Source organism: Phyllobates terribilis, unplaced genomic scaffold (genome assembly GCF_046119375.1).
Source record: "Phyllobates terribilis strain yellow unplaced genomic scaffold, ASM4611937v1 Scaffold_5__5_contigs__length_657084704, whole genome shotgun sequence".
Lineage (NCBI taxonomy): Eukaryota > Metazoa > Chordata > Amphibia > Anura > Dendrobatidae > Phyllobates > Phyllobates terribilis.
In genome coordinates, this window is record NW_027362765.1 from 390,807,954 (window position 1) to 390,831,995 (window position 24,042).

At 47.8% G+C, this 24,042-nt stretch overlaps 1 protein-coding gene across 4 annotated transcripts in view; it reads left to right on the forward strand.

The window, feature by feature from the left end:
- ZMAT4 (zinc finger matrin-type 4) overlaps nt 1-24,042 on the forward strand; it is a 575,021-nt gene that overhangs the window by 95,396 nt on the left and 455,583 nt on the right. For 2 of the 4 annotated variants that reach the window (XM_073684980.1, XM_073684982.1), the window contains exons 1-2: nt 3,017-3,120; nt 21,519-21,611. In XM_073684980.1, the coding sequence (XP_073541081.1) occupies nt 3,115-3,120; nt 21,519-21,611 (99 nt within the window). In that variant the 5' untranslated portion in view covers nt 3,017-3,114. Of the gene's footprint in view, nt 1-3,016; nt 3,121-21,518; nt 21,612-24,042 lie in introns of those variants that run through there. The other 2 variants (XM_073684978.1, XM_073684979.1) reach the window with 1 other exon arrangement.

Genomic DNA, 24,042 nt, shown 5'->3' on the forward strand with positions numbered 1-24,042 from the left:
GTGTGAGTCTTGATAGTGTGAACAGGATGTGTGAGTCTTGGTAGTGTGAACAGGACGTCTGAGTCTTGATAGTGTGAACAGGATGTGTGAGTCTTGGTCATGTGCACAGGATGTGTGAGTCTTGGTAGTGTGAACAGGACGTCTGAGTCTTGATAGTGTGAACAGGATGTGTGAGTCTTGGTCATGTGCACAGGATGTGTGAGTCTTGATAGTGTGAACAGGATGTGTGAGTCTTGGTAGTGTGAACAGGATGTGTGAGTCTTGGTCATGTGCACAGGATGTGTGAGTCTTGGTAGTGTGAACATGAAGTGTGAGTCTTGTTTTAGTGAGTATTGATAGTGTGAACAGGAAGTTAAAAAACACACTTTTTTTTTTAAATACATTTATCATAAAAACCTGATTTGAACAGTAGCTCATTTTCTGATGACACATTCCCTTTACAGACAGAATAAACCTTGGTTGCTCTTTGCTTCTTCCTCCTCCGTTTTGCAGTTTTTGCTGTTCACTTTAAGACTCGTCCGCTCTTTGATATTTGTCTTTATTTCAAGCCTCTTGTTTTATCTCCGGCACATTTGCATTTGCTTATTCATTTATATCTGCCACTTGCGCTTGCAGGATGCTCTGAGCGAGCACTGATCAGACTTGTGTAGTGAGCTCAGAGGACATGCTTAGATGTGCTCATACCACAGTGTTATTCCTGCTGCTGTTTTTATATTTCATCCCCCCTCACAGATCGGTATTTATTATCTTCCGTATACTAGGACTGCTTGCTTCCATCTGGTGACACCAAAATAAAATGCTCAAAGCACGACATAGCAAGTGTCATCCCCTTGTAGTCATGGGGAGGAACGAAATGACATGATTAATCAGCCGCATAGCCTGGATGACAAGGCAACCTTGAGACGCCCCGGAACAGATGTTTCTTCTTGCTCTTGATAATCTTGTGAATTACAGATATTTTGCAGCATTGATTCAAGAGTTTTTAAAGAACACTTCCCCTGAAAATGGGTTTATAGGATTAGAAAAACATGGCAGTTCTCCTTCAGCAACGGCGTGGCTCCATAAGATGTGTCTGATAGTACAGTGTTCATGTATAGACGTGCAGTACCAGATGCAGCCACTGGGCAGGGTTGGCGCTGTTTTTGGAGGATAACAAGCTTGTTTTTCTAATCTCATACAATCCTTATACGTAGCATTACAACTCAGAAAAACACTTCTAACATGTCGCCTTACTTTTTGTAGAATTTTAGTCCATAATTTGAGTGCCTCTAGTGCATACAAAGTCTTTAGTACTTAGTTGTCAAAAGTCCTGAATTTGACAGGACTGTTCCGATTTTTTAGCTAGAAGCTGTTAAACTCACCTGTTGAGGTTGATTCAAGAAGCCGCAGGTCTAGGTGGACACACAGACCCAGAATGTTGGCAAAGTAGGCTGGAAGGGACGTGGCACAGTAGGGACCCAAACAAGAGACTATGCTGGACAGTAAGCAAACAAGTGAGGCATTACACACCGGAAGCCACAGGATCCGTATAGAAGATGAAGAGGAAATTGACAGGTCTAAAACAAAATTTAGGTAGCAGAATCCACAACAGATTGTAATGTAATATGAACAGTCTCTAATGAAAGTTAATGATGCTTATAGCAAATAATGGGTTAACAAACAGGTCAGAGAAGCAGCAGATGCAAGTTATAAAATAGATAGCAGATTGCAATGTAACATGAACAAACTCTAATATCAGTTTTGTGGTGCTTACCGCAAATGATAGCTTAACCAGCAGGCCATAGAAGCAGCAAATGCAAGTTATCAAATCCACAGAAGATTGCAATGTAACGCAAAAAACCTCTAATAATAGTTTGTGATGCTTATAGCAAATGATAGGTTAGCCAGTGTTACAGGTCCAGGTGGTGAACCTCTGTGCTGTGATACAAGGAGGGACCAGAGGGGCGTAACTAAATGCCTACCCGGATCGACCCTGGTTACACGGCGGCTTAATCGTCTCCGTGAACCAAGGAGGGATCGGGAAGGTGGACCAGGTGCCACTCTGGGACCAACCTCGTGTGAGAGCAAGCGACTCCCACGGGACTGATGGCCAAAGCCGACAGGCACGGCAGATGAGCATCGCAGGTAGACAGGCAGGTGATGCAGGCTGGCTTGGCTGGCAGACTGACAAGTGGACACGGCTGGTAGACGGGCTGTCGGGCACGGCAGATACACAGACTGGCGGGCATGGCTGATAGACAGGCTGGTGGGCACGGCAGATAGGCTGGTGGGCACGGCAGATAGACAGGCTGCCGAGCACAGCAGATAGACAGGCTGGCGGGCACGGCAGATAGACAGGCTGGCGGACAACACTGGGTCCTAAGGGCTGGAGAAGTGTTTAGTACACAAAACAACAACTTTGCATAGGCACCTCCATTTTGGAGGAGGTGCCTTAAATAGGGGCAGTAAAGTGCCCGGGGATCTGTGCCCAGTGCGCGCACCCAGGGCAGGCACCGCAGGAAAGCCAGAGGGAGGAGCAGGGGGACGCCGGACCAGGGCCATGGCGGCTAGTGGATAGGCGTCTCTGCCGGGCAGGAGGCAGAGATGATGACGCTACAGTACTCCCTCCCTTTACGCCCCCTCTTCATCAAGCCCGCAAGAAATTTTTTTAGGAGAAGAGGAGCATGTATGTTCTCCCTGGGCTCCCATGACCTCTCCTCAGGACCAAACCCCTTCCAATCCACAAGAAAGAAAGTCTTTCCTCTTACCCTCTTGATGGCCAAAATGTTCTCTACATCAAAGACGTCTTCAGCGGAGACTGGAGCTGGAGTGGTATCTAGATCGTCAGAGAAAAGATTAAGGATGACAGCATAGGCGGATTATAATGAGGACGATCTGGGCTACCGCCCGGGGCCCGTGGCTCCTTGGGGTCCATGGCCAGATCGCCCTCATTATAATGTTTTCTGAAGAGACAGGGGGACTGCACTGTACCTTTTAGACGCCGGCCGGCTACATCACAGGGAGGCAGACACGCCCCCTGCACTGCACGCTGTGTGCTGCGTCTCCAGGACTGACGTCACACAGCGGCGCCTGGAGCTGCTTCTCTTCAGCCTGCCGGAGCTCGTGCAGCAGTGGATGGCGGTAAATAGCAAATGCGAGGTCGGGCCCAGGGCAGGATGTCTGGAGTAAGGAGGGGGCTGCAGGATGCTGCTCCCCTCCTGATGAGTTCACATGGATCCCTTAGTGTCAGGTCGGTGGCCGCTCTGCTGGGGCTCTGTATGAATTATTTCCAGAGTCTGACCTTTGCTGCAGATCATGTCGTGCTGTCAGTGCCAGGTCATCGGCTCCAGCGTCACCAGATCTGCAGGAAAATGTCCTGCAATAAATCACACTGAGCCCCAGCAGAGCGACCACAGGCATCAGCAGACCAGATCATACGCTGACTGATCAACCCTGAACCTACTGGACGTCACATACTATACTGCTCCATATATGATATGTGAGGTCCTGTAGGCAGGTCCAGGTGTGATCAGTACAGTGTATATCCCTGTACAAAAAATGTCATCCAGTATACTGATTAGTGTATGGTATACTGTGGTACAGACATCAGATGGGATATAACAATGTGTATAGTATATAACATCTGATGTCTGTATCACAGTATATCGTACTAGCTATTGAACCCGTTGTACGCCCGGGTGGTGAGCTTTTTTATTGGTATATGCTCCCCCATCCTGGTATATGCTTCCCCATCCTGGTATATGCTCACCCATCCTGGTCCATGCTCCCCCCCCCCATCCTGGTATATGCTCGCCCATCCTGGTCCCCCATCCTGGTATATGCTCCCTCATCCTGGTATATGCTCACCCATCCTGGTCCATGCTTCCCCCCCCCCCCTATCCTGGTATATGCTCACCCATCCTGGTATATGTTCACCCATCCTGGTATATGCTCACCCATCCTGGTCCATGCTCCAACCCCATCCTGGTATATGCTCCCCCATCCTGGTATATGCTCACCCATCCTGGTCCATGCTCCCCCCCCCTATCCTGGTATATTGTCCCCCATCCTGGTCCCCCATCCTGGTATATGCTCCCCCATCCTGATATATGCTCCCCCATCCTGGTCCATGCTTCCCCCCCCATCCTGGTATATGCTCCCCCATCCTGGTCCATGCTTCCCCCCATCCTGGTCCCCCATCCTGATATATGAGGAACCAGGAAGATCCAGCTGAACAAATCTTCTAAAATCCATATTTTATTGGGTCATGCAAAAAATATTAAAAGTCCACCTTGGAGAGGAACAGCAAATGCGTTTCGAACTATAAGTTCTTAATCATTGCACTGGCTATGCAATGATTAAGAACTTATAGTTCGAAACGCGTTTGCTGTTCCTCTCCAAGGTGGACTTTTAATATTTTTTGCATGACCCAATAAAATATGGATTTTAGAAGATTTGTTCAGCTGGATCTTCCTGGTTCCTCATTGTTCGTCTGGTAGCACTCCTGGCTCCGTGCTGTTGATCTTCTAGGTGGGTGAGCTGATTTTTCCCTTTCTTTTTCATCCTGTTATATGCTCCGCCATCCTGGTATATGCGCCCCCGTTCTGGTATATGCTCTCCCATCCTGGTTCCCAATCCTAGTATATGCTCCCCCATCCTGGTATATGCTCCCCCATCCTGGTCCATGCTCCCCCCCATCTTGGTATATGCTACCCCATCCTGGTCCATGCTTCCCCCCCATCTTGGTCCCCCATCCTGGTATATGCACCCCCTTCCTGGTATATGCTCCCCCATCCTGGTATATGCTCCTCCATCCTGGTATATGCTCCGTCATCCTGGTCCATGCTTCCCCCCATCTTAGTATATGCTCCCCTATCCTGGTCCATGCTTCCCCCCATCCTGGTATATGCTCCCCCATCTTGGTATATGCTACCCCATCCTGGTCCATGCTTCCCCCCCATCTTGCTCCCCCATCCTGGTATATGCACCCCCGTCCTGGTATATGCTCCCCCATCCTGGTATATGCTCCGTCATCCTGGTCCATGCTTCCCCCCATCTTAGTATATGCTCCCCTATCCTGGTCCATGCTTCCCCCCATCCTGGTATATGCTCCCCCATCCTGGTCTATGCTCCCCCCCCATCCTGGTATATGTTTCCCCATCCTGGTATATGCTCCCCCATCCTGGTATATGCTCCCCCCTCACCCTGGTCCATGCTCCTCATATCCGCATAGCGCGATATCCGGTTTAATTTGAATGAATACAAATGTGCAGAGTGTATTCAACAAAATGGCGCCAAAGTACGCGCATGCGCTTACCACGCTGTCCATTTTGTCGAAGACACTGTTCATATTTGTATTCACTAAAATAGCGCCGGAAATCGCAGTATGCGCAGGCTCTGATTCCAGCGCCACACTCCTCCTCCAGCCTCTCCAGAGATGACAGGACCGAACAGGTATGGGTTTATGGTGCCTTTGCATACTGCGATCTCCGGCGCCACACTCCTCATCCTTGTCTGGGATGTGGATGTGTCTTTCTGTCTGCGGCCAGACTGCGCAGGTATTGCGCTTGCGCAGTCTATAGAGGCTTCTGACAGAAGGACACATCCCTGATTATACTCTAGATACCAGTCATGTATTGTCATATAAACTGTACAGGGCTGTACCTAGAGGAATCAGGGGGGGCATGTGACCTGGGTACAGCCGTCAGGGGGGTGCCTCCGGGCCACCTCATGCAGTGGTCAGAGGTGTCTCCCAGGCAGCTGCATTTTGCATTCGACCATTCTCTGAGCTGGCTGTGGAACCGACAATCGATCAGAGAAGGGAGTTATGTACGGGCTCATAATATATACAGGGAGCTATGTACGGGCTCATATTGTATATAGGGAGCTATGTACGGGCTCATAATGTATACAGGGAGCTATGTGCGGGCTCATAATATATACAGGGAGCTATGTACGGGCTCATATTGTATATAGGGAGCTATGTACGGGCTCATAATGTATACAGGGAGCTATGTGCGGGCTCATAATATATACAGGGAGCTATGTACGGGCTCATATTGTATATAGGGAGCTATGTGCGGGCTCATAATATATACAGGGAGCTATGTACGGGCTCATATTGTATATAGGGAGCTATGTACGGGCTCATAATGTATACAGGGAGCTATGTGCGGGCTCATAATGTATACAGGGAGCTATGTACGGGCTCATATTGTATATAGGGAGCTATGTACGGGCTCATATTATATATAGGCAGCTATGTACGGGCTCATATTGTATATAGGGGACTATGAGGGGGCTCATACTATATCTAGGGAGCTATGTGTGGGGCTCATACTGTATCTAGGGAGGTATGCGGGGGCTCATACTGTATCTAGGGAGCTATGTGCGGGGCTCATACTGTATATAGGGAGCTATGTGGGGGCGCATACTGTATATAGGGAGCTATGTGGTGGCACATACTATATATAGGAGGCTATGTGCGGGCCATATTGTATATAGGGGACTATGTGTGGGCTCATACTATATCTAGGGAGCTATGTGTGGGGCTCATACTGTGTGTAGGGAGCTATGCGGGGGCTCATACTGTATCTAGGGAGCTATGCGGGGGGCTCATACTGTATCTAGGGAGCTATGTGTGGGGCTCATACTGTATCTAGGGAGCTATGTGTGGGGCTCATACTGTATCTAGGGAGCTATGTGTGGGGCTCATACTGTGTGTAGGGAGCTATGCGGGGGCTCATACTGTATCTAGGGAGCTATGCGGGGGGCTCATACTGTATCTAGGGAGCTATGTGTGGGGCTCATACTGTATCTAGGGAGCTATGTGTGGGCTCATACTATATCTAGGGAGCTATGTGTGGGGCTCATACTGTGTGTAGGGAGCTATGCGGGGGCTCATACTGTATCTAGGGAGCTATGTGTGGGGCTCATACTGTATCTAGGGAGCTATGTGTGGGGCTCATACCATATCTAGGGAGCTATGTGAGGGCTCATACTGTATCTAGGGAGCTATGCGGGGGCTCATACTGTATCTAGGGAGCTATGTGCGGGGCTCATACTGTGTGTAGGGAGCTATGCGGGGGCTCATACTGTATCTAGGGAGCTATGTGTGGGGCTCATACTGTATCTAGGGAGCTATGTGTGGGCTCATACTATATCTAGGGAGCTATGTGTAGGGCTCATACTGTGTGTAGGGAGCTATGCGGGGGCTCATACTGTATCTAGGGAGCTATGTGTGGGGCTCATACTGTATCTAGGGAGCTATGTGTGGGGCTCATACCATATCTAGGGAGCTATGTGGGGGCTCATACCGTATCTAGGGAGCTATGTGCTTCCCCCCCATCTTGGTCCCCCATCCTGGTATATGCACCCCCGTCCTGGTATATGCTCCCCCATCCTGGTATATGCTCCGTCATCCTGGTCCATGCTTCCCCCCATCTTAGTATATGCTCCCCTATCCTGGTCCATGCTTCCCCCCATCCTGTTATATGCTCCCCCATCTTGGTATATGCTACCCCATCCTGGTCCATGCTTCCCCCCCATCTTGCTCCCCCATCCTAGGGAGCTATGTGTGGGGCTCATACCATATCTAGGGAGCTATGTGGGGGCTCATACCCTATCTAGGGAGCTATGTGCGGGCTCATACTGTATCTAGGGAGCTATGTGTGGGTTCATACTGTATCTAGGGAGCTATGCGGTGGCTCATACTGTACCTAGGGAGCTATGTGTGGGGCTCATACTGTATCTAAGGAGCTATGTGTGGGGCTCATACTGTATCTAGGGAGCTAAGTGGGGGCTCATACTGTATCTAGGGAGCTAAGTGGGGGCTCATACTGTATCTAGGGAGCTATGTGCGGGCTTATACTGTATCTAGGGAGCTATGTGTGGGGCTCATACTGTATCTAGGGAGCTATGTGTGGGCTCATACTATATCTAGGGAGCTATGTGTGGGGCTCATACTGTGTGTAGGGAGCTATGCGGGGGCTCATACTGTATCTAGGGAGCTATGCGTGGGGCTCATACTGTATCTAGGGAGCTATGTGGGGGCTCATACCGTATCTAGGGAGCTATGTGCGGGCTCATACTGTATCTAGGGAGCTATGTGTGGGTTCATACTGTATCTAGGGAGCTATGCGGTGGCTCATACTGTACCTAGGGAGCTATGTGTGGGGCTCATACTGTATCTAAGGAGCTATGTGTGGGGCTCATACTGTATCTAGGGAGCTAAGTGGGGGCTCATACTGTATCTAGGGAGCTAAGTGGGGGCTCATACTGTATCTAGGGAGCTATGTGCGGGCTTATACTGTATCTAGGGAGCTATGTGGGGGCTCATACTGTATATCGTGGGATGTCAGTATACTTAATTCTGCTCAATATTAAGTCATACAGTTAATATATTTAGTTTATTATTTTGTTAATATTATTAATATTGAGCAGAATTAATTTCAGCCTATTGGTTTGGCTTCCACAACAGTCATGGTCTCTCATGTGGCCCCTCAAGGAAATTAATCTCCCACCGCTGCTCTACTATACACTGTGTTCCAAATTATTATGCAAATAATATTTTCTCAGATTTTCCCAAATTACCTATATGAATTGCAGTCATTGTAATTTTCCAGTCAAATAACTATTAGAGTACAATTGAAAGGATTTTGTACAAACTGCCTATGATAACAGTATATTTAAAAAATTAAAAACTCAAACTGCACTCAAAATGCATGTTCCAAATTATTATGCACAGCAGAGTTTTCAACCTTTTCATCATAATAAAGAACAAAAAAATGGTCATTTTTTAAATTATAAGCATTAGCAGGTTATTACAAGCTGAAATCAAACAGTTTTCAACTCAAAACTTTATTCTAGGTGATGTTACATTTGCACATAGGACCGCTTGTTCGAAAGGAGCTTCTGAACTCTCTCGTCCATTGAATTTGTCAGGTTTTGGATGGTTTCTGCTTCAATTGTTTTGCATGAGGACAGAATACCCTCCCAGAGCTGTTGCTTAGATGTGAACTGCCTCCCGCCATCATAGACACTCCTTTTAATGATGCTCCAGAGGTTCTCAATGGGGTTGAGGTCAGGGGAGCATGGGTGCCACACCATAAGTTTGTCCCCTTTTATGCTCATAGCAGCCAGAGATGCAGATGTGTTATGTGCAGCATGATTTCTGGGTGAGTACTGCTCTGTCCCCAGAGGAAGAGGCATCGACTTCCAGGAAGAACTGTTTGTTACAATCTGATGGTGTAGCACCGGAGCAGACGAGAAAGCTTGCTTCAAGGACACAAAGGCACACTCTGCTTCCGAAGTCCATTCCTTGGGATTAGCCCAGGGGCGGACACAGACTGTAGTGGGCCCCTGTGCAAGAAATTTTTGGGCAACAAAGTTATGTAAACCTAACCCCCCATGTGCAGCTCTCACCCCCCCATGTGCAGCTCTCACCCCCCCATGTGCAGCTCTCACCCCCCCGTGCATCTCTCATCCCCCCATGTGCATCTCATCCCCCCCGTGCATCTCTCATCCCCCCCGTGCATCTCTCATCCCCCCCATGTGCAGCTCTCATCCCCCCATGTGCAGCTCTCATCCCCCCCCATGTGCAGCTCTCACCCCCCCGTGCATCTCTTCCCCTCCCCCATGCATCTCATCCCCCCCGTGCATCTCATCCCCCGTGCATCTCATCCCCTCCCTGCATCTCATCCCCCCCGTGCATCTCTCATCCCCACCATGTGCATCTCACCCCCCCCATGCATCTCTCATCCCCCCGTGTATCTCTGATTCCCCCCACTCCTAGTTAATTAATTGTATTTAAAAAAAATAAAACTTGTTATACTTACCCCCATGCGATCCCTGCAGAATCCTGGCGCTCGTCCACGTCGCTGCCACCAGGTTCTCCTGACTTCCGGCCATGTGACGGCGCCGTCACATGACCGGAAGTCAGGGGAATCATGAAGGCGCTGCCGCGGCAGCGCTGCACTGCTACACAGAGGAAAGCAGCGCTGAGATGTCCCGGCGCTTAGCGCTCAGCATGGGGCCGGCTCCAGGTTTTTGTGGGCCCCGGGCGAAAGAGTCTCAGTGGGCCCCTTTAACACATACCACAATTCATGATGCACAGATACTGAAGAGAAATATATATATGTATATATATATATATATATATATATATATATATATAGTACAATGCCAAAGATTTCACTTCTTACATTACATGAGTGATATCTATTGTAAATTCCACAATAGCTCAGAAACCAGCGAATCGCTCCACACAGTATACTGGCCCCCATAAAATGCTCCATGCAGGATACTGGTCCCCATATAACGCTCCATACAGGATACTGGCCCCCATATAACGCTCCATACAGAATACTGGCTCCCATGTAACGCTCCATACATGATACTGGCCCCCATATAATGCTCCATACAGGATACTGGCCCCCATAAAATGCTCCATACAGAATACTGGCTCTCATAAAATGCTCCATACAGGATACTGGCCCCCATATAATGCTCCATACGGAATACTTGCCCCCATATAACTCTCCATACAGGATAGTGGCCCCCATATAACGCTCCATACAGAATACTGGCACCCATATAACGCTTCATGCTGGATACTGGCCCCCCTATAACGCTCCATGCAGGATACTGGCCCCCATATAACGCTCCATACAGAATACTGGCCCCATATAACGCTCCATGCAGGCTGTTCCCCACACATAATGCCCCACGCAGGCTGTTCCCCCCACATAATGCCCCACGCAGGCTGTTCCCCCCACATAATGCCCCGCGCAGGCTGTTCCCCCCACATAATGCCCCATGCAGGCTGTTCCCCCCCATATAGGATGTCACCCCCCCTTATAATGCCCCATGAAGGATGACACCCCCCCTTCCTTATAATGCCCCATGCAGGATGTCACATACCCCCCTCCCTTATAATGCCCCATGCAGGATGTCATCCCCCCTTATAATGCCCCATGCAGGATGTCACCCCCCCTTATAATGCCCCATGCAGGATGTCACCCCCCCACCTCACCCCCCTCCCTTATAATGACCCATGCAGGATGTCACCCCCCCTCCCTTATAATGCCCCATGCAGGATGTCACCCCCCCCTTATAATGCCCCATGCAGGATGTCACCCCCCCTTATAATGCCCCATGCAGGATGTCACACACCCCCACCTCACCCCCCTCCCTTATAATGCCCCATGCAGGATGTCACACACCCCCACCTCACCCCTCTCCCTTATACTGCCACAGGCCTCCATACAATAAAAAAAAAATCAAATACTCACCTCACGTCTCACCTGCTGTCGCTGCTCCAGGCTCCAGCTTCGCCGGCTTCATCCTGCTCTGCGCTGTGACTGCTCAGGAGAGAGCGCGGTGTAAAGACGTCATCGCGCCCTCTGACCTGAGACGTCACAGTGCAGCAGCCGCGGAGGATGCCGGAGCTGCTGCGGAGGCACGGTGAGAGGTAAGTATTGTGCCGGGTGCCGGGGCCCTGAGGAAGCGGGGGGGAGCGGGCGCTGACACCGCTCTCCTCCGCTCACGGGTCCCATAGTGCGCGGGGTGCCCGACAGTGAGGCCCCCCGCCTGCTCAGGGCCCCGGCATTTGCCCGGGTGCTGACGCCGGCCCTGCGGGGGCCCCATGAGGAGACGCACAAGAGGGGGGCCCCAACGGGGCTCTGAGGGGGCCCCGACCGGCTGGGCCCCATACTGGAGTCAGGACAGTCATGCCCTGATGACGGCCCTGCTGGATGCTGGAGGGGCCCCCTCTCCCTCGGGGCCCCTGTTCAATGAATGGGCTGCACGGGCAGTAGGTCCGCTCCTGGATTAGCCCCTTTGCGAGTCGGGGCAGAGATGGAAGCAGTCCGGGAAGAGAAATGAGGAATGAAGAGGTGGTAATAGTTAGCGAATCCCAGAAACCGCTGAATAGCCTTCAGCCCCTCTGGTCGGGGCCATTTTAGGACGGCAGACACTTTTTCGGGACCCATCCTAAGTCCGGTCTCCGAGATTATGTATCCCAAAAATGGAAGAGAAGTCTGTTCAAATACGCATTTCTCAAACTTGGCATACAGACGATTCTTCCTGAGCCTCTGCAATACCTGTCGAATGTCCCTCCGATGTGAAGGCAAATCAGGAGAGAACACCAGAATATCGTCCAGGTACACTACCACGCATGAGTAAAGGAGATCTTGGAAGATGTTGTTCACCAGCTCCTGGATGACATCTGTCGCGTTGCACAGATCGAAGGACATCACACGGTACTCGTAGTGGCCATCTCGAGTGTTGAATGCCGTCTTCCACTCGTCTTCCTGGCGAATCTGGATCAGATTGTACGCACCGCGAAGATCGAGTTTAGTGAAGATCTTCCCGCCTTTTAGGCGGTCAAACAACTCCGAGATGAGAGGCAAGGGATACTTATTTTTGATCGTAATCTGATTTAGGCCCCTATAGTCGATACGAGGGCGAAGAGAGCCGTCCTTCTTCTTGATGAAGAAGAATCCTGCTCCAGCCAGAAAGGTGGATTTCTGGATAAATCCCCTAGCAAGATTCTCTTCAATGTACTCAGACATGGCACGGGTCTCAGCCAGCGACAGGGGGTAGATACGACTACAAGGAGGTGAAGCACTATGAGGAGGTAGTGTCTCAGCCTCCTTTTTGTCAAAGACGTCCGCATATGACCAGTAAGGTGCCGGCAAGCCAGGTAGGTTAGCTGGAGTGGATGAGGTCAAGCAGGACGGACAGGAACCAAGCAGGTCTTATGACATTCCTGACCCCAGTGGAGCACCTCACCCGAGCTCCAATTCAAGACTGGCTCATGTCTCTGAAGCCAAGGCAGTCCTAGCTGCAAAAGATGAGAGAGGCCTGACAGCACATAGAAGGAGATTTTCTCCGAGTGTAGCATTCCCACCTGAAGAGCTATAGGCTCGGTGATGAACAAGATGTACTCTGAAAGAAGCTTCCCATCCATGAAGGAAACTGCTAATGGATCCAAAAAATGTTGAATAGGGAACTGGTACTGCTCCACAATGGCCTGTTGGATGAGATTCCCAGATTCCCGGCGGCACCGGAATCCAGATGGGCAGTCTCGAAGAAGTGTATCTTCCCGCAGGTTATCGACACCGACAGAGTCAGGGATGGAGAGGAAGAATTTTTGCCCAGGACGACCTCGCCAAGCGATCCTAGGCACTGGAGTTTCCCGGTCTCTGCGGACAAGAGCGGAAAAGATGTTCCGGGCTGCCACGCTAAAAACATCTGCCCTCAGCGCGTCGTGCCTCCTGGGAAGACTTGCCCATCTTAACCTGTTCTATCTGCATAGCTTCAGGGGAGGATGCCAAGGTAGAGGCTTGTAGGGAGACTGGCCTTTGGAAGGTTGGTGCAAGGCGCTGAGATTTCCTCTCACAGATCACCTCCTTAGAATGCTCCTGGAACCGGATGTCGATCCGTGTCAAAGACACCAGGTCATCCAGAGAGGAGGGTATGTCACGACCGGCTAGTTCGTCCTTGATCCATCCAGAAAGGCCCTCCCAAAAGGTAGACACCAGGGCCTCCTTATTCCAGGCCAGTTCAGATGCGAAGGTCCCACAGTGAGACTGGGTTGAGGTGCCGCCGAAGCGGATACTGCTTGGTTAGAGGCGGACACAGCCTCGGTGGACAGTGCATCCAGGTGGGAGTTAACAGTCCACAGATAGGACAGGATCGTATCCTGTTGAGATCTCTGGTGGGAGACCTCTTTGTACAGGTCAGAGAGCGAAGGAGCATGGGAGCCACCGGATTCCATAGCCTGTGCAAACTGTTACGAGTCCGAGTGGTGAAACCTCTGTGCTGTGATACAAGGAGGGACCAGAGGGGCTTAACTAAGTGCCTACCCGGATCGACCCTGGTTACACGGCGGCTTAATCGTCTCCGTGAACCAAGGAGGGACTGGGAAGGTTGGACCAGGTGCCACTCTGGTACTGACCTCGTGTGAGAGCAGGCAACTGCCACGGGACTGATGGCCGAAGCCGACAGGCACAGCAGGTAGACGGGCAGGTGATGCAGGTAGGCAGGCAGGCTTGGCTGACAGTCTGACAAGTGGACACGGCTGGTAGACAGGCTGGCAGTCACGGCAGATAGACAGACTGGCGGGAACGACTGATAGACAGGCTGGCGGGCATGGCAGATAGGCTGGCGGGCACGGCTGATAGACAGGCTGGCGGGCACGGCTGATAGACAGGCTAGCGGGCACGGCTGATAGACAGGCTGGCAGGCACGGCAGATAGACAGGCTGGCGGGCACGGCAGATAGACAGGCTGGCGGACAGCACTGGGACCTGAGGGCTGGAGAAGTGTTTAGTACACAAATCAACAACTTTGCACAGGAACCTCCGTTTTGGAGGAGGTGCCTTAAATAGGGGCAGTCCTCCGGCCATTGGCCGGGGACTTTTTAGAACGGCGCGCGCGGCCCCTTTAAGAGGGAGGGAGCGCGCGCGCCCTAAGTACAGTACCCGGGGATTTGCGCCAGTGCTTGCACCCAGGGCAGGCACTGCAGGAAAGCCGGAGGGAGGAGCGGGGGACGCCGGACCGGGGCCACGGCGGCGAGTGGATCGGTGTCTCTGCCAGGCAGGACCAACCAAGCAGCAACTGAACACATTACATTCTCATTACTCAGAAAAAGGGGTTTGTTCAAGTGGCCCTTAAAAAGCTTTGGGAGATTATGTTTCTGAGGATCATCTGGCCACTTGTAAGACCTGACATGGAGCACAAAAAAGATAAGTGCTTATAGAAGAAGAGAGTGGAGCTTGGACTTAAAGATGAGACAGGTACAGTAGGTGAAATAATTATTGATCACGTCCCCAATTTTCAAAGTAAGTATATTTCTAAAAGTGCTATTGACATGAATTTATCAACCCATCCAATCTCCACAGGTAAAGAATCACACCATAGATGTCCATAAATTAAGTTTTGTGCAATAATTAGAAATGTGCGTTATTACCGACATCTGGTGAGAATTTCATATCAATAGCACCTTTAGAAATATATTTACTTAGAAAATATGTGACATATTCAATACTTATTTTTTCCACTGTATATTACATGGCGGGCAAATGGTGACTGGATTTCTGAGTTCTTTGGCTTTCTGGCTGTTGCTAAACCACATCTCCTAGCATGATCTGTCCTCCATGTTAAGAGTTGGAATTGTTCAACAGCTGGGGAACCAAAAAGGTTCATGGACCTTACATGACCAGAAAGAACGCCATCTTGAGCTGACGCAGATTTTATGTGTCAGAGTATAAATACATGTCTTCTGCTCTGGGTATACTGTAATTTTAATTTATTCATTTACTTTTCCTATTCTGAGCTGTATTTCTGGGGAGGTTAATCCGTCACAATTTGTAGTAATGGGTATCATCATCCTGAAATCATTTAATGGTATAACATCTCTGCTTGCTGTATCTCTGCTATATGTTATCTGTTGCATTTTATTCAATACTCACTGATATATGTCCAATTGTCCATCCTTCCCTCATTGTAGACTTTATCTGATGGTGAAAGGTGTTATACTGTGTAACTGGAGCTAGGCATAATGTTTGCTCTGTCTGTCTTTGTCATTCCCTGGTGTGTTGACTAGCTGTTAATTTATCCAAACCAGCTCTCACAATCCCTCTCACCTGATGCTATAGTCTGCCCTATAAATCTAGAAGCATCATAAGGGGTGCACGTGTGTGGGTTGCATGCACGTGTCCTCTTATGCAAAGTGTCCTCAGAGCCAAGTGTTTGGCAGTCATTTCAATGGCAGTCAGGGCAGGAGTCAGGTCACCCACACTTTATACTCTCTTCTAACTATGTACTTTATTTCTAAGTCCATCTTCCTGTGTGCTTTTGTTATCCACATTCACCACCCCATCCCTTTCCATCACCACTCATTCACATCAGCCCCTCTCCTTCCCTCTCCCATGTACAGCTCCTATGCTCTTTTCAACTTCCTGAAAAATCTCAGCCCATCTTGTCCAAAGATACTGCACAATAAACCATGTCACAAATCCAAGAACTATTTGTTATTTCTCTTTTTACTGCTACTACTTATTTCAGGGGATGTCTCTCCTAACCCCGGTCCGCCCTCCGCCAACTTCAACCCCTCCCCCACCTCACATCGAAAACCCTGCTAACCTTATTAACATTAGTTGTACTCCTTCATCTCCCTCTTTTAATTGTGTACTCTGGAATGCACCGTCTGTATGTAACAAGCTTCCTTTCCTGCACAACTACTTTCTGACCAACTCTCTTAATCTGCTGGCCTTCACTGAAACCTGGATTCAGGATTCTGACACTCTTTCCCCTGCCACTATTTCTCATGGCGGCATACATTTTTCCCATTCCCCGAGACCTGCAAACAGCCTAGGTGGTGGAGTCGGCTTACTGCTGTCCCCACAATGCTCTTTACAGGTCATTCCCCCAGTTCCATCACTCTCATTCCCTTTTTTTGAGGTCCACACCATCAGGCTCTTCCATCCCCTTTCCCTCAGAGTAGCGGTCGTATACCGTCCCCCAGGCTCACCCACCCAGTTCCTTGAACATTTTTCTGCCTGGCTTACGCACTTCATGTCCTTAGAATAATCAATCCTTTTCCTGGGAGACTTCAACATCCCCATAAACAGCCCCACCTCCTCATCTGCATCCCAGCTTCTATCTCTAACCACTTCTCTTGGCCTCTCACAGCTTTCAACCTCTGAGACACGCAAAGACGGTAACACCCTTGATCTGGTCTTTTTCCAGCTCTATTCAATCTCCTACCTAGATAACTCACATCTACCCCTCTCTCACCACAACATTCTCTCTTTCGCACTCACAAATCCTTGCCCATCCCAGCATACTCCTACCTCTTCTACCTATTACACATTCAGAAATCTACAAGCCATTAACCCTCATACACTTACAGACTCCCTACACTCATCACTGTCCCCAATCTCCTCTTTCTCCTGTCCTGATCTGGCTGTATATCACTACAATAACACTCTCAGAAGCACCCTGGACCAAGTAGCGCCCCTCACCCTCAGAACCTTCAAACACAGAGTAAAGCAGCCCTGGCTCACACCACAAACCCGATTTCTTCAGCGATGCTCCAGGAGTGCCGAACACCTATACAGGAAAACTCGCACACCAGAAAACTTTATCCACTATAAATTTATGTTAAGAACCTATAACTTTGCCCTTCACCTTGCCAAACAGTCCTACTTCACCACCCTGATCTCCTCACTATCCAACAACCCCAAAAAAACCTCTTCGACACCTTTCACTCCCTCCTCATTCCTAAAGTGCAGGCCCCTATCACGGACATTTGTGCTGAGGATCTGGCCTCCTACTTCACAGAAAAAATAGAGAATATCCGTCAGGAAATCAGCTCCCAGCCACCAAGTGCCGTAACTACCATCCCTCCCCACATCTCCTCTGGCTCACTCTCCACATTTGACCTAGTCACAGAAGAAGAAATCTCCAGGCTCCTCTCTTCTTCTCGTCCTACCACATGCACCACTGACCCCATTCCCTCACACCTACTCCAGTCTCTCTCTCCAGTCATCACTACTTACCTAACTAAAATCTTCAATCTCTCCCTCTCTTCCGGTATCTTCCCCTCCTTCCTCAAACACTCTATCATTACTCCATTATTAAAAAAACCCCTCTCATGACCCATCCTGCACAAATAACTACATCTCTAAGCTCTTAGAGCGTCTGGTCTACACCTGCTTTACCCTTTACCTCTCCACTTACTCCCTTCTAGACTCATCACAGTCCGGCTTCCGCCCCCTACATTCTACAGAAACTGCACTTCTCAAAGTGACCAATGACCTTCTGACAGCAAAACGTAATGATGACTACTCTCTGCCCATTCTTCTTGACCTCTCTGCAGCATTTGACACCGTTGACCACCACCTCCTACTCTCTATGCTCCACTCAATCGGCATAAAAGTCACAGCTCTCTTCTGGTTCTCTTCCTAACTTTTTGACTGCTCCTTCAGTGTATCGTTCGCTGTCTCTACTTCTTTCCCCCTTCCTCTCTCACTATTGGGGTCCTCAGAGTTCAGTCCTTGGCCCTTTTCTCTTCTCTCTCTACACAGCCCCAATTGGACACACCATCAGCAAATTTGGTTTTCAGTAGCGTCTTTATGCTGATGACACATAACTATACACTTCATCCCCTGACCTCACCCCCGCTGTGCTACAGAACACCAGTGACTGTCTGGCCGCAGTTTCCAACATCATGTCCGCTCTTTAGCTGAAACTCATCCTTTCCAAAACTGAGCTTCTTCTGCTCCCGCCGTCTACTCACCTCTCTAAATCCGACATCTCCCTCTCCATGTGTGGCACCACAATAACGCCAAGCCAGCAGGCTCGCTGTCTGGACATTGTGTTTGACACCAATCTTTTCTTCACCTCCCATATACAATCTCTTGCCCGCTCTTGTCACTTGCACCTGAAGAACATCTCTAGAATCCGCCCCTTTCTCTCCTTGGAAACAACAAAAACCCTCATTGTTGCCCTGATCCACTCCCGCCTTGACTACTGTAACTCTCTATTAATTGGACTCCCCCTCTCTCTACTTTCCCCTCTCCAGTCCATCCTTAATGCAGCAGCCAGTGTCATCTATCTGGCTAATCGTTACTCAGACGCTTCCGCTCTGTGCCAGTCATTGCACTGGCTGCCCATACATTATAGGATACAATTTAAATTGCTTGTTTTCACCCACAAAGCTCTCCACGGTGCGACACCCCTCTACTTTTTCTTCCCTCATCTCTGTTTATCAGCCTACCTGTTCTTTGCACTCCGCAAGCGACTTTTGACTAACAGCAGCAATAATCTGTACCTCCCACTCCCGGCTCCAAGACTTCTCCCGAGCTGCACCTATTCTTTGGAATGCTCTACCTCAAGAAATTAGGACAAACCACAACTTACACAGTTTTAGGCGCTACCTGAAAACACATCTGTTTAGGGCGGCCTATCATGTTCCCTAATAGAAGTTCCTTTATATATAGCCCATTCACTAGTTCTCTGAACATAATTCTCCATCAAACGCCACCGCACCCAAAACCACTACAAATATTGGCTGGTAATGAGCTCATGCAGCCTTTATCTATCCCTCATCCCCTCAAGATGGCTGGACCATCCTTGTAAATAAGCCCCTGTACTTTGTGTCACCCCCACCTCATTGTAGATTGTAAGTTCTTATGAGCAGGGTCGTCATTATTTTTGCTTTAATTATTGTATTATCTTTAGCTATGTTACTTATGACTGTTATATATGAACCTTTGAATTGTAAAGCGCTGTGGAATATGTTGGCGCTATATAAATAAAGATTATTATTATTATGGGTATGTCGGGTCAGGCATGTAGACAGCAATTTAAATTTTTTTCACTTTGCTTTTTTTATCCTCCGTGTCAACCAAGAGCCATAACTTTTTTATTTCTCCCATGACTTTGTCCTATGAGGGGTCATTTTTACGAGGCAAATTTTAGTTTTGGATGATATCAATTATTGTATATTATAATCTATTGAAATATGGGAAAAACACTCCAAGTGGGGTAGAGTTGAAAAAAAAAACAGGAACTTTCCTGTTAGGGTCTGTTTTTACCATGTATTGCGGTGTATTGTTTAATCTACCATAAGTTGAAGCCTACTAGGGAAATTAATAATAAAAATGTAAAATATATCAGTATAAGAACAAGAGGTTTGACACCTGAGTACAAGGACAAGACCAATCAATGGGGTTTCCTAAAATTGTGTAGAGTGGGACGACAAGGGGAAGATGTGTCCTCTGACATAGTGGGAAGGTTGGATATATCATTGGGTGGCTCTTAAATGATAGAAGGAGATTTCATTCCAACCATGGATTTGTGGCCAGAGGGATTTTAGTGAAGTGCAAAGAAGTGATGACACCAGTCAATAACTCTACTAAAGTGAGGATGAGGATTATAATATGTAAAGTTTGATAATGACAAGATCCGGAGTAAAATGTTTGTTTTGAATATATTACAATGTCCAAACCAATTGAAAGTTCCTGTCATGCTAGGTAAGGGAAGGATCAACTGTAAGACATGGGAAAAGGGGGGGGGGAAGCCCAACAACTAGGGAAAGGGAGAGTTGAGACCCCTAGGCAGATCTAAAAACACCCTGACTCCCCTAGCATCCCTTAATATGTTCCGCACCTATCACCGAGCAGGATACCTAATCCCTAACTGACCCTAGAGCTAGGCCCTAGATAAGGAAGGGAAGGGGAGAGCACTAGTCAACTTCTATTTCAACTATAGACAAATAAGGAAAAACAGACAAGGGGATACACTTAGATTTGAGAAGACACCAGAGAGAACACGCCAACAATCCACCAAGAAACTCCTAGAAGAAGCTAGCTGACTGCTTGAACTCCAGGTCAGAGCAGAGGTAAATAGATCTATCACCGGCGACTCTCTGGAGACACTGAGGGTTTTTAAATATCAAGCAAGGGTGTGTCAAGGATAGACAGATAGAGGATAGAGAAGGATACCACTACACTACAGAGATGAAATGGTCAAGAAGGTGTCTGCAAAGCCAAGCGCAGCGACCTTCTACAGCTGGACCCAGAACGACTGTCTGTCAAACCTGACACACCCGTGACACTTCCTTTCCACATTTTTTTGCTGAGATTTAAGTTGGGGGCAATTGAGTTATATTGGAAAATGGAAGATGACGAGTCTTTGGTGAAAAGTCCATTTGGGGAAAAGTCCACTTAAAATTAAATGACTACCTGAGATTGTTCACTTCTGTTTTTGGTAGATTAAGTTTTGTTGTTTACGATTTAGAAAAGTTAATTTTAAAGTTGGAAAGCTGCAAAAAGGTGTGTAATTCTCGTATAAGATTGGGCAGAAATAAGGTTGGGTTGCTTATGAAAAAATAATAAATTGTCTGCTTGTGCCCGTATATGATGAATAAAAGTATGTAAAGTAGTAATAAAAATCAAGGAGGATAGGGGCAACCTTTTCAAATTCCAGTGAGGACACCATTCACTTTGACTTTGGTGGTTAGGACGCAATCCAACTAAGCATGTTAGACCTAAGGGACCCCATACACAATAGATAGCTGACGCCGAAGGATGGTTTGGCTGATCATTCGCCCGGTGGCTATCTCTCCCAACTCCTGTTCCGAGCACTCTTGTGTTCTCTACGAGAGATCGTGAGAGCAGTTGCCAAACTCCTCTAGCGGATACCTATCTCACTGAGAACAAAAGGATCGGCAGTCCAAAATTGTACATGCCTTATCCTTATCTCCCTCAACATCATCAATCGGAATAGAAAGGTCAGGAGACCCCCATACACTTTACTAACAATATTATCGAGTTCGGCCGCCATTGGCATAATGTCTATAAGGGTATTAAAGTCGATGATGTACAAGGTTTCCACCATAAATGTCCGATTTACTCTATTTAATTTGTAGGTAAGATTAATTGCTTTCGTGGTATCGCCTCTTGCTTTGCGAGCTTTGCGACCACTTTACATATATCTTAAGTGATCCTTCCATTTTTTTTGTTTTAGAGCAAGAAACATGCCAACAAGGTCCGACTTTATTACATGTTACACCCTGAGGATGGAGGACCACCATCGAAGAAACTTCGCCCAGATGACCCAGTAAGTGCATAAACGTCACATAGAATCCTACATTTATTATACAGTTATTAATGCTTTATTACACTGTCTGGAAAATGCAGTTCTCACACGTACTCGCGGACAGTTTTTCAAAATGCTTATTGCAAATCAGAATTACACAGATATAGCAGTGTTGAGTTTTTTATTTGATAGTTGCTTATTTAATACCAGTATAGAGGTTTACTGCACTGAGCTGACCAGTGGGCGGCTTGACTTTTGACTACTAGAGATAAGAAAAGAGTGTTGATGCAAATTAAATTCAAAGTAGAATTTTTAGGAATTCGCTGGACTCTTATTTTACACAACGCAGAAAATTGCAACAGCCAGAGAAAGGTCACTTGTAGTTGGCGTGGGCGGGTGGGTTTCCCCATGATGCCTCACAGCTATCACATCACATGGTGTCGCATAACCAATTATAGCCTATCATAGCCTGTATAAAAGCAGAAGCAGGGAATGCAGCAGCCATTTTGGGGTGAATAGGGACTGTGAGAGGAGGTGACAGTTTAGCAATACAGACTGAATGCCATAAAACACTGAATCAACATTACAGCTAGTGAGTGTGACAGCACAGCAATGAAAAAATATTTTCCATCTGTGTACCCATTGCCAGATATGTTGAGGTCACTTTGACATTACTAAAGCTGTGTTTGCATTTAAGAGCATTAATGGGGTGTAAGGTGGCAGCTGGACAGGTGGTGGACGGGAGGTATGTGTGACTAAGGTGCCAAGCCTAGGTAATGTAGAACCCAGAAAAACTGTCTCAAGCACGTATAGTGCTGAAAGGTGTTTTTAATGGGCTCGGATTTTGGGTCCGGGTTTTAGGAACGGCTATAGAGCTGGGAGGGACTGGCTGTTCTCATACCTCCAGTGCCAGGCCTTGGAATGGCTTATTTTAGGCAGTTCAGCTGCCTCATTCCGTGACATGGAAACACCTCTGGGACTTAGGCCTGTGTGTGGAGTTGAGGAGTACTATGAATATTGCTTAATCTCTGACAGAGGTTTAGAGCTGGACTTTATTCTGTTCGGTTGAGACCCTCACTGACATGCATGAGCCTACTGCATGGACTGTTTATTTCCTATCTATCCTTGGCCCGGAAAGGCTGTTTTGTTTGGAGTCCTATGGAAGTTTATGTTGTTTAATAAATCTTCCTGTTGCGCCAAGAGACTTTTTACCTGTGTGAATGCTACCAGCTTCCTGAAAGTGAGTGAACCCCTTCAGTCCTAGGAGGCCCCACGGTGTGATACACATCTTTTGAGGGCATTTTGAGTCCTTGCGATTCACCGAAATATTGTTTTGCCGCAAGTCACATTCTTTAGAAAAATTCAGTCAATTTGAAGTTAATTAAATTTGCTTTGAATTTCACCTAAAAATCCGATTCTCCTGCATCACTGGACGGACTCTTTTTAGGACCAAGAAGAGGTTAAAATATAAAAAAACATTTAAATCACCTTGCCCCTCACCTGTCCTGGTGCCGCAGCTCTTCGCCGGTCCTCTGCTTGCTCTCACTAGTGATCCCCTGTTGGAAATGGGGGGATCCCTTCCATCACTCATCACCTGTTCCCCTTGTTGCTGATAATGATCTCATGGTGTTGAAGGCCTCTGTGTCTGCCATGTTGGTACATCTGAGAAGGTTGATTTGAGGGCCAGTTTTTTTTACAATTTGTACTTTTGAGTTATATCATATATTGTAAATTATTATTAGTATTGAAAAATGGGAAAAACGTTCCAAGTGGGGAAGAATTGAAAAAAAAAGCCCAGCAATTCTGCTGTTCTCGTTTAGGGTTTATTTTTACTATGTATTGCAGTGTATTGTACATTCTACCACAGGGTGAAGCCCATAAACGAAAATATTAAAAAATGTAAAACAAAATTGAAATATCAGAGCAACGAGAGTGACACCAGAGTACAAGGACAAGACCAAGCAATATCTGGCAACTCCTAGGGTATGCTCAGAGTTTAAGTAGGGTGTGGTGCTGCCTGACTGCGTAGCACCACCAGTCCTAACCACACCAGTATTCCTGGATGGGCAGAGTCCAGCAATATTGGCCATGATATCTCCTCCATCACTAGCGTCCCCCGGATGGCAAATATGGCGACTCGTGGTGATAAGTGAAGATGTTGTGAAGCAGGTCTCAGGTAGACGTAAAACACAAGATCATTTTTACCTTAAAAGACATGTTAAAAACAAGCCACAAAAAAACTATGGAAGAATTGCTGTGTTTTAAAAATATTTTTCAACTTCACCCTACCTGGAACGTTTTTCCCATTTTTCAGTACATTATAGTGAACAATAAATTACGTAATTCAAAAACTACAACTCATCTTGTTAAAAAAAAACGAGACCTCATAGAGCTATGTCATAAAAGAAATCAAAAAGTTATGGCTCTTGGTAGAAAAGGCAGTAAGAAAAAA